Raw genomic sequence first — 10,986 nt, 5'->3', positions numbered from 1 at the left:
AGAGCTGCTGGACAAGGTGAAGGCTCAGCTACTGCGATGGAACAGCAGGGGCTTGTCGATGCCGGGCAAGGTGGTCATCGCGAACGCCATCGGGCTGAGCAAGGTCTGGTATCGGGCAAGGTTCACTCCACTGTGCGGTCACTACCTGGATCGGCTCAAACGCATCATTCTGCGCTTCTTCTGGCCCACGCGCTTCAAAGCACCCGCAACACTCGCAACGCTCTGCGCAAAAACTGGCTCGGAGGCTTTCGGGCTGGGACTGCTTCCCATCGACCAACACTGCCAGGCGCTGCTCGCCCAAGCAGTTGCGAACTTTTGCCTGCCGGCCGCCTCGCTGTGGAAAACAGTGACGCAGTTGCTGTGGAGGGCGGCGGACACGCACGACGGCGAGCCAATCGGCGACAGGCGGCTGCTGCACTCGAAACCGGGCATCAAAAAGGTCAGCCATTTCTGGGGCCGAGCACTCGCTGCATGGTACAAGCTCAAACCCGCGCCACGCAGGCCCAACAACCGAATCGAGGCCCTGACTTTGCCGCTGTGGAGCAATCCACTGGTGACGGACGACGGCAAGACGATCAACTGGCCATCCTGGATGAGAAACGACTACAAGACGGTGAGCGATCTCTGGAACTTCAAAGAACAAAGGTGGGCAACGCCGATGAAATCAAGGTTCCAGGGGCACGCACAGCAAGCTAACGCGACTGCTTGAGGCTCTGCGAGACTCGGGCGTGGAAGAGATTCTGTGCAGGGAAGTCACGGAGCCGGACGACTATCCCTGGTGCTCGACAACGACGAGGGCTGGTAGCACACTGCTACACGAAGTGCTGGCAGTGAAGAACACTAGCGAAGGCACCATGCTTCTGCTACGACGTCATGGCTGGTCAGACAACAACATCATCGCACCCTTCCTCACGACGAGTTGGACCAAGCTAACCGCCACAAGACCGCTGCTCACGGTGAAATGGGTCTCACACAGCGCAAAGAAAACCCTGCTTGCCAACGGCAGGTGGAAGCCCCAGGCAACCGATACGTACTTTGTCGGCTACGGTTTTGACGCGTGGATCGACCCGAGTGTGCTGATGCTTCATGGGCAAGGCCTCACACCACTGCCAGTCGTGCACAAGGATACAACACTCAAGGCCATCCGCAAGCGTTTGACAGCCACCCCCGAGCCCTCGCGCGCACTGCTTGAGTGGGACAGGATCATTGACTGGAACTGGAGCGAAATGAAGGCTGTGCTCAACACCAACCTGGTCACACGCAAGCAGGCTTCACTGGTGTGGCGAATCGCACACCAAACCGAGTGGACGGGAGAGCAACAGCTTAGAGCCGACATCGAGAAGGGCAAAACCAAGCAGGAGACCTTGATGCAGAGAGCGTTAGGCACTTACGCTTGCCCGCACTGCCGACGAGGAAACGCTCGCCCCACCGAGACTTGGATCCACCTGATTTACGAATGCCCGGTAGCTGAACACATCTGGCTGAGAGTCGAGCAAGTTATGGTTGTCGCACACGATCTTGGCACGCCGTCCTCGGCAGCCCATGCACTCTTCGGACCTGTCCACAACCCCACACTGCCACGAGGATATCGACGCAACAGACCTGCTTTCAGATTGCTGATGACCCTCTACCACTTGGCGCGTTGGACCATTTGGCGACTTCGGTGCTTGGCGAAATTCGACAGTTTGGACGCGACACCAGAATTAGCGACCGCAATGTTCGATAAACTTGTTTCCAACAGAGCTTACGAGGACCTGACTTTGAGGAGGACAGAAGCGATGCAAATGTGGGGCGCGAGCGCCAAGGAAACGGCTACTGGAAAATTTGTCTTTGAACTTGAGCTTCACGATGCCGCGGCATCGGGGGCGTACTGAAGGGCCAGACTCAAATACGGGCCCATTTCGTTGAACTTTGCTTGAAAAGGGGGCTATTCTTTCATTAGTCTTCTGCGTTTGCTTTTGAGGTGTGAATCATTCTGATACACAATTTCACCTGAAAAAAAAAAAGTCCATCGTCTACGAGCGACGGAGCGACGAACGCTGGGCGTTTCACTCGGCGTCCAGCTCGGTGTCAGCGCAAGACCTGACAATTTGATCGCCGCCCTGCTCACTGCGAGGCTCCAGCGCGTACGGCCAATTGAGCACCTCATCGCTTGGAATGGCGCTGGCAGGGTACTGGACCGTTGTCTTGACTTCTACCCACTTGTCACGCTGCTTTTCGACTTCCATCGTCCACGTCACTTCCTCGTCGGCGTGCTGTTCCAAAAACTTTCACAGATCGCTCACACTCTTGAACACTTCGGCAGCTCGATGCTGGTCAATCATGTGAGCCATTGCACGTGCGTGTTCCAAGCTCGTGTGCTTCGGCGCGTGGAACTTACTCGCTATGCGATCAGCTGAGCTGAGGTTTGGGTCATAACTCCAAAAGACTGAACATGGAGTCAGTCACAGTCGACGTGCAACACAACATCGAGAAGTCGACTTACTGTTCGCGATGGCCTTAAACCCGGCAGTGAACTTGTCCATTCCGGCTCGATCCAACACGAACGATCGCGAATCGAGTTGTTGCGCATCGGGCTCGCTGTCCATTCGCGATGTTGTCAGCAGCGCCACGACAGCATTCTCTCGCTCCGCCTCGGGCAGTGCTGCTCTTGCCTTCCGCAGCAGCTTATTCTGATCCTCGTGCGACATTGGCGACTCGACTTGATGCAGCTTGCACTGCAGAGCAAGCGTGACTGGGACAAACTCTCCCTAAAGCATTATTGGGAAATGAGAGACCACCCAAACACTAATCTAATCCACCGCATGAGCCTTGTCTTACTTCTGGCGTTCTTTCATAGAAAGTGCTCCAACCGTCAATACCACGGCGACTCTCTTCGCAAAGAGTGACGCGTCCTGAATATGCCTTTCTGGTTGGAGCGGCCATCGGCGAAAAAGCAACTTTGCTCCAAACCTGGGCATCAACGAACAGATTTGGAGTGGACGAGCCCGAGACTGCGCCCGGGAAGATACTGTCGACCGACACGTACTGCGCGTTGGAATTGACCTGAAGTGCTTTGGTGACGAGCAGCAAAATCCGCAGATTTAAAATCGCGACACAGAAATATTCCCAGCCTTGCCACTTTGTTGGCAGCTCGGCTTCGAGCTGGTGAAGCACTCGGCGCATGTCATCAACAATGTCAATAGGTTGAATGCGTCCTGTGGAAGCAAAGAATCATAGATACCGGTCAGCTCAGCACATGCATGAATCGCCTGTGTAGGAGCAAACAAGTCCATACCGTCGTACAACTGGATCAGCGTAACACGCGGAAACAAAAGGAGGCGGTCAGTTTCACGTGCTTTGAAAAGCACACCAATAGACACGAGCTCGTTCTCCTGGATCAATGTATCAGCAGCAGGGTTATTGTCGAAAAGGCACGATTCCATGAGGTCGACAAAACGCGAATGCGAGAGGTGGGTCAACCCGAGCGTGTCGGGGTTGTCGGGCATGCATAGCGCAATGACAGATCGAGGCAAACCAGCCACACGTTGAACGGAGCGCATCAAATGTGCATTGTGTCGCCAGGGGCCAAGCACGGGCTTGTTCGCATCGCGAAAACCCATGTAGATTTTATCAAGCAATTCTGCGGTGCCAGAACCCGACAATGGAGCAATGGGAACCGACGCAACAGTCATGAGTGAATCCTCAGCGAGCACATTCGTAATCGCAGCGGCCAGTTGGCTGGATTTGGTGCCAGCGAGCAACAGCCAAGTGGGGGTCGCGGAGCCAATACACAAACGCTGAAGCGAACCCAAAGCTTGCTTCCAGAATCGTCGGGCAAGTCGAATGTCCGCCGATTTCTTGTCTTCTCCCATTGCGGCTTGAAGGGTCTTGTGATCCGCCAACTGATACTTGGGATCCACACGCGCGTTGAGGAGGCGAGTGGCTTCGTCAATTGCAATAAAAATATGAAGCTCTGCCGGATCAATGTTGAGTTTCTTCGATTCTGTTGCGCGGATTAGCGCCATAGCGGCCGACACGGAGATGTTGGCCGAGATGTCCAGCGTAGGGCGCGCAAAGTAGCTACCCAAAAGTCTCTTGGCGATCGCGTGCTCGGGGTGACGTTGCTCCTCGCTTTCTGCAACCCAGGTTGTGCCACCGGTGCCGTTGAAGGTCAAGAAGAGGGAGAGGTAGTGGGCCTTGGGGAATTCATCTTGTGCTGCACACGCTTTGGGCACGATGGACTGGAGTGTCTCCAGACACATACGGGTCTTGCCACAACCAGGAAGGGTTGCAAGAAGTGCAAATGGAAACGCGGTTCGGTCACTCAAGTTTTCTCGAAGAGAGCGACGAAACTGGGCCATTTGCGCTTGTAAGGACTTGATAGTGTCCTCACGATCGACAAGTTGAAACTTGTGTGAAGCCCGTGCCCGAGTCTGCATACATTTTAGCACTCTGACAGTCAGCATCCGCAGAAGAATCCACAATGGACTTTCACACTCCACCCAGCTTACAATGGTCGTCTCCGGAGCAGGACTCAAGTCTGGGTACTTTTCACGAAGTAGTTTGTCAAGCACGTCCGCCTCAGTAATCAGCGCTGAGGGATCTACATCACCCAATCCCCAATCAACAAGAATAGTGAACACACACACACACACACACACACACACACACACACACACACACACACACACACACACACACACACACACACACACACACACACACACACACACACACACACACACACACACACACACACACACACACACACACACACACACACACACACACACACACACACACACACACACACACACATGTGAGCTCTTACCTTGCTCTTTGCGCCACTGTTGAATCCCATTCGACCACGGACCTGGCCATATCGCGCGCCGTAGAATTTTCCAAGTAATCGCGTGGGATCTCATCGATACGACCTGCGCATCGTGACTCGATACTTTCCTGGACGACATCCTTGAAACGGCTCAGCTCGCCTTCCACAGCCGTGAGTTTGTCCTCGTTGAAATCGTCGTACTCAGACAGTTCCCTGAGGAGATAACGGCGAAGGCCAGCACTCCTCCAGATCAACCCTGTTGTCACGCCGGTTCAAAGTCAGTCGACAACACAACTCTTCACTCCAAAGCAGTGGACGAATCGTACCGAAAGGCTTGCGGAGACGCTCGGGTAGCTTCTCGATCATCTCAGCCTCCTGTCGTTCGAGCAGAAAAGCAACAATCAGTTCCGATCCGATCGTTCATTTAGAAACCCAGCATGTGGATACTGACTGAAGGGGGAGCTGCCTGGCTGCTGCTGCTGCTGCTGCTTGCACCCTGTTCGAGCAGAACTTGTGAGTTTTCACAAGTACCAAATCGAACCTGCTCTTTGTTTGTTTGTTTTCACTCACATTGCCAGCATCGGTGTCCATTGGCGTCACATTTTCGCCGCTGCTGTTGCGGTTGCTGCTGTTCGCTTGACGAGCACTCTGTTTGAGCATCACGAGTCAGTTTCCACGCACCAAACAAAACTTGCCAATTGCCTTTCACTCACAGAGATGGCTTGGGTGGCGGACGCGGCCTTTTGTAAGACAGCAGTTGATTTGGCCTTCCGTTGCTGAGGAGTTGTCACTCGAGCACGCTGCTGGGAAGCGACGCGGGATGAGTTGTCAATGGAGACATCCTGTGGCAGTACAAGGTTAGAACTCAAAACTGAACAATGCCTCCTGTCATCGTCCGCGGTCAAAGCATGGCACTGCAGTGGTGAAAATTTCAAGTGCATGCACAAAAAAAAAAAAAAAAAAAAATGCGTCCATTGCGGGCGAAGTTTGCTCCTCGCCACTCTCGCCCCCACTCCCCGGCACCACAGAACCAGTTCTTTCAAAGGAGCTTGTGTAGAAGACGAGAGGGGAACACCGGAGGCCAGGACGACGACTCAAGAGCCGCATGTGAAGCAACAAAAAGCAAAAAAAAAAAAAAAAAAAAAAGCACGCTTGTTGCACAATGCTGCTGCCCACGCTCATGGGCCGAGTCGACAGGGCGGCGGCTCGGTCGCACGGCGCGAAGAGAGTGGTGAGAGTGTTCAAGAAGAGCGACACCGAGGCAGTTGGGAAGAAGGCACGCGACAAAAAGCCAGGGGGGGGGGAAGGGAGAGCAAAAAGAAAAAAAAAATCAAACCCAATGACAGACAATGACGGACAATGACGGACAATGACAGACAATGACAGGCAATGACAGGCAGGTCTCGGTCCACTTACGGTTCTGGCACGCTTGGATTGACCTTCGGAAGGGTCCTCTGCTTGACGCTTTGAAGGAGTCACGGAAGGAGCCACGGGGCGCGCGTGTCTGTTCTTCTTCTTCCCCATTGAAAAAAAAAAAACAAAAGACTGATTCAACCTGTCAAAGTGATTTTCGACATCGTGTCGTTTATGGTGAGTTTAGCTCTTTTATGAAGCTTCATCATGGCAGAAGACGCTGTGTTGAGATGCTATCTTGCTGATGTCTTCGTTTTTCTTTTGTTTTTCTTTCAGTCGTGAGTTTTGGTTTTGACTTCAAACTGCAAGCTGAAATCGAGCTCCCAGGCTGCGCTCTGTGCTCTCCTACTTTCTCGATAAATCACGCAATGACCTCGCATCAATAACCATGGTGGTATTGGTGGGTAGGGGGTGAAAGGGGCGCCCAGTGCAGCAGTGATCGCAATGTTGTCGTCTTTTTGTCTTTTTTTCCTTGTTTTTTTTTTTTTTTTTTTGCGTTACTGTGCTGTTTATGGTCATGCTTTTTACAAGAAGGAAAATAAAAAATCAATCGAGAAAAAGACGGCCATTCAACCCACCAAAGAAAAAAAAAAAGGGAAAAGAAGAAAAAAAGGAAAGAAGAAAAAAGCAACAGAAGAAACGCGGTGTCACAACACAAGACGACTCGCTCTCCGCTCCCTCCCCCTTCAATACGCATGACAGATAGATGAAGCGCGTTGCACCACACGCAAAACGCAAACGCCGACACCGGAATACGGCGATCAGGCGGCGAGATTGGAGTTGAAAAAAAAAAAGAAAAAGAAAAAAATCAAGCAACAGAAGAAACGCGGTGTCCGCACTACTCACTCTCCGCTCCCTCTCCCTTCAATACGCATGGCAAATGGATGAAGCGCGTTGCACCACACGAAAAACGCAAACGCCGACACCGGAATACGGCGATCAGGCGGAGAGATTGGAGTTGAAAAAAAAAAAACTAAAAAAACTTAAAGACCGCCGCCAAAGCAATCAAGAGCGAGCGAGATGGTTACGAGAGAGAGCGAGAGCGAGAGACGGATGGGAATGCGTTCGATGAGATGAGAAAGAGAGAAAGAGAGAGGGAGAGAGAGAGAAAGAGTGAGAGAGAAAGAGAGAGCAAGACAGAGTGCGGTCTTACAGCGGGTAGCGAACAGGCAACAAAAAAAAAAAAAGAGAGAGAGAGAGAGAGAGAGAGAGAGAGTGAGCATAAATAGAGCACAAATCATAATAAGAGGGGGAGAAAAATGCCGACCGCGTGATTGTTCGCCGTCAACGGGCTGACTTACCTCCATTCATTCATTCTGTCGGCTGATAAGTTTGACATTGCGTGGGTTGAGGGGGACGCACTACCCGAACTGGTTTGGGGAGGGGGGTTGTTGTTCGTCCACCGCGTCGCGCATGGATGTCCTCGTCCTCTTGGTGTTGCTCTGTAGCATGGGGCGGCAGCCGAGATCGGCAGCAACCGAGATCGGCAGCAACCATGACCAAGTGGCGTCTCATGGTGAGGACAATCCTCACAAGTCGCACCCATCCACAGTGCGATCGCACCATGCACTCTCAAACACGCATACACGTACGCACACGACGATCGTGTGTGCTGGTCTGCTGCTTGGGGCTGAGCGACGGCGGCGTCGTTTGAAGCGGCTTTGTCATTTCATCTTGATTTTTATTTTATTATTTTGACAGCTCCTCCATTTGAGCACTCTGTTGAGGAGGGCGGCATGAAATTCCGTCAAAAACCGCTCCTGTAGCACCGATTGGACCTTGCTGTGCCCATCAAATCGATGGCGATGAACGTTGGTGCTGAGGAGGGAAATCGATCAAATGCATCCAAATCCAGCCATTCGTCCGCCAAAAGACATTCATCCTTGCCCTCGAGCTCCACGATGCCACGTCGTCAGAGTCGTGCACAAGGGCCTGATTCAACAACAAGTGCACTGCTCTGAAGTGTGCAAGCAAGGACTCTTTCCACTCGTCTCCCCTTGCGTGGGTGCAACTGCTGAGCATCGTTGAAATCCTTCAAGTCTGGTCTTTTGCTCAATGACCCTTTGAGTGATGGTTTTGCAGTTGTTCTTCGTTCCTTTGATTTAGATCTACTCTTCATTTTTCTTTTCTTTTATTCTCTTCATTCCTCGCAATGGCATTGCAGCAGCGCAGTTTCGCCGCGTTCGCAGCAGTCGCAGCACTGCTTGCATTGAGCATTGCCGTCCTCAGCGCTCACGGTGCGTTTTGTTGTGGCACACTTCATCTCCTCCTCCTCCTCCTGCTGCGTCTTTATTCTGCTTCTTTCTGTCTTTCTCTTGCCTTGATCGATGCGCGTCATTTGTGCTCTTGGAGTGGCGCCAGACGACCGTGCTCTCTTCGTCTCTCCCTCCTCTTCACTCTCTCTCTCACTCTCACACACACACTCTCTCTCTCTCACTCTCTCACTCGCTCTCACTTTCTCTCGCTGCTTGCTACACGTCGCATGTTTTCACTCCCCACACCACGAACGCGCGTCATCGCTGTGTGTGCCTCCTGAGCCTGAGCCTCACTCATGATACCTGCCAATGGAGACCGACTGTGATCCTCTCTCCCATCAGCTTTACCCCAATGTCACGTCACTCACTTGACTTGCTCTCGATCATAGTGTCGCTCTGATTCACAGTTTGACCAGTCGCACACAGCGGCTCAGGTGTTTGCCACGTCAAGTCGGAAGCGGCTGCTGGCTGGTCTCGCATTGCCGCATCGACCTCGCATCGCAACTCGCTCATGCCTGCAGACCAGAACAGCCTCGACCGACGTGCTGTCGAGTTTGACTTTGCTTCCAATGCATTCATCTCGGTTATCTTTGCCATCAAGCAGCGCAACACGGACGCACTCGCCTCCAAGCTCAAGGCGGTCTCCGACCCTGCCAGCGAGGACTATGGTACAGTACCGTCCACCATGCGCATTCTAGACCGCAGGCATGGTCAAACTTTTTTTTTGTTTCAAACCGATGTGTATTTGTCTTTAACAGTACTCACACCCAACAAAAGTTCGCTGAGATGCGCCGCTGGAATCGTCAAACTTTTGCAGCCCAGATTTGATGTCTGGGGTGCTAACAACATTTTGGTCGTCACTGAGGACGAGAATCATCTTTTGGAGAGTCGAGTCGGGCTCGATTGCGAGTGCGTTGCCCCAGAGCTTATGGAAGCCTGGGCTTGTCTTGAGTTCATGGTCAAACCTGATCGTTTGTTCGCCACGCTCGACTCCTTGTTGCTCTTTGACTCATCATAGGCAAGTACATGACGCGTTGAAGACTTGGCCAAGTTTGTCGACAGCGAGCCAGACGCTGCCAATAACACTGTCCTCTCGCTCATCCTCCGAGACGTCGCCTACCGCATGCCGACTGCCAACAACTATGTCATTGTGGACAAGATGCCTCTCGTAGTCGCGTCAGAGCTCTTCATGTGCAAATTAAAGGTCGTTCTCTCTCTCTCCCTCTCTCGCCAAGCACTTTGCTGAGTGACCAAAAAAAACAAACCCGTTTTCGTTCAATTCCTCAATGTGGCAGAGCTCACGTCAAGAGAAGCGAGACAATCGAAAGAGAACAGTGGAGTTGCTCCTTTGGTTGAGTTTGATGATGCGTTTTGGCTCACGGTTGCTGCCGGAAGGGGATGGAGAGAAAAAAAGCACAAAACAACCAAAAAACTATTAAAAAAAAACAAGTGGTCGTCAATCAAATCAGCTTACTTCATTCGCAATGAGATTTTTGGCGTTGGCTGGTCTGGGTTCGACTCTGTGGGCCGGCATCATGGCTGATATTGTGCTTTTTACTCTGAAAGAGGCACAAGGTTTGCAAGTCTGACTCATTTTAAACTTTTTCTCTTTCTTTTTTTCTTTTTGCTTTTTTTTGTTTCCTTTCAGCATCCACCTGCTGCTCTGCAGATGCTTGAAGACACTCAGATGAATGCGAGCACAACCAGACCTCTCAAAAACTTGAACTCTTCCAATGAAAAAGCCTTAACAATGTCTGTATTCACGGATGAGACAACAATCGTAGAGCCAACAACCAAACGAGGCAGTCAACAACCACAACAACCAAATCATGCAGACAATGCAAGATTGGCACGGGCAGGCTGCGAGGCAAGCTGAGCGCGCAGCAAGGCATTCTCTTGCTCCAAAAGCCGGACCCGTTCGTGGAGCGCCTGCATCTCGGTGTCGCGTCTTCGCCGCAGGGTGTTGGCGGCCTGGCAGTTCTTGACGCGCCGACGCATGCCCTTGACCTGGGCAAGCACGTCCGCGGACAAGCGCAGCTGCTTGTACAGCTGGTTGCGCTCGCGAGTGCCCATGTTCTCCAAGTCGCCGGGCGTCAGCTTGTCGAGCTGGGCTGCCGCTGCGCGATCGCTGACATGCGACCGCAGCAGCGCCAAGACCGAGGCGGACGACGACATGCCATGGCGCAGGTTGAGGCCAGAGGTTGCCACGACGGGCACCTTTGATCCTGCTGGCAGCGACTGTTTCAGCGACTGTTTGGCAGAAGTGCGGAGCTTTGCAGCGGCACCATTCTCGAGCGGCTTGACGCTTGTCATGGCACCAGTCGCTTGGGGGAGGGGCACCTTGGCTGCATCTTCTTGAGCGCCAAAGTCAAAGAGCTCGCTCGCTGTGATGACTGAGGCCAGCTGGTCAAAGTCCTCGGGACTAAAGCAGGCGTCCCACGGCGTTGCCAGCGGCGAAGCGTCGTCGTCGTCGTCGTTGTCCAGCAGCTCTTCCTCGTCGTCCTC

At 52.7% G+C, this 10,986-nt stretch overlaps 3 protein-coding genes across 3 annotated transcripts; 1 reads left to right on the top strand and 2 right to left on the bottom strand.

Annotated features, from left to right (window-relative positions):
• Positions 1-2,270: 2,270 nt before the first annotated feature.
• On the bottom strand, positions 2,271-6,337 carry CAOG_09200 (hypothetical protein; the record flags this gene model as incomplete). Its single annotated transcript, XM_011272615.1, has 12 exons — positions 2,271-2,428; positions 2,486-2,750; positions 2,821-3,197; positions 3,278-4,415; positions 4,494-4,585; positions 4,814-4,855; positions 4,938-5,069; positions 5,140-5,188; positions 5,265-5,309; positions 5,384-5,461; positions 5,527-5,655; positions 6,230-6,337. The coding sequence occupies 12 exons, from the start codon at positions 6,335-6,337 to the stop codon at positions 2,271-2,273; spliced, it is 2,613 nt and encodes an 870-aa protein (XP_011270917.1).
• Positions 6,338-8,378: 2,041 nt separating this feature from the next.
• On the top strand, positions 8,379-9,519 carry CAOG_09199 (hypothetical protein; the record flags this gene model as incomplete). The annotated part of the gene is made up of 3 exons (XM_011272614.1): positions 8,379-8,463; positions 8,898-9,149; positions 9,500-9,519. 3 exons carry the CDS (start codon positions 8,379-8,381, stop codon positions 9,517-9,519), a joined length of 357 nt encoding a protein of 118 aa, XP_011270916.1.
• Positions 9,520-10,308: 789 nt separating this feature from the next.
• Positions 10,309-10,986, bottom strand: CAOG_08281 (hypothetical protein; the record flags this gene model as incomplete). The annotated part of the gene is made up of 1 exon (XM_004342337.1): positions 10,309-10,986. The coding sequence occupies exon 1, from the start codon at positions 10,792-10,794 to the stop codon at positions 10,309-10,311; it is 486 nt and encodes a 161-aa protein (XP_004342386.1). The 5' UTR covers positions 10,795-10,986.

The sequence above is a fragment of the Capsaspora owczarzaki genome (assembly GCF_000151315.2).
Source record: "Capsaspora owczarzaki ATCC 30864 unplaced genomic scaffold supercont2.21, whole genome shotgun sequence".
Lineage (NCBI taxonomy): Eukaryota > Filasterea > Ministeriida > Capsasporidae > Capsaspora > Capsaspora owczarzaki.
Note: the sequence above shows the minus strand (reverse complement) of the source record. Positions and strands in the feature narration are given on the sequence as shown.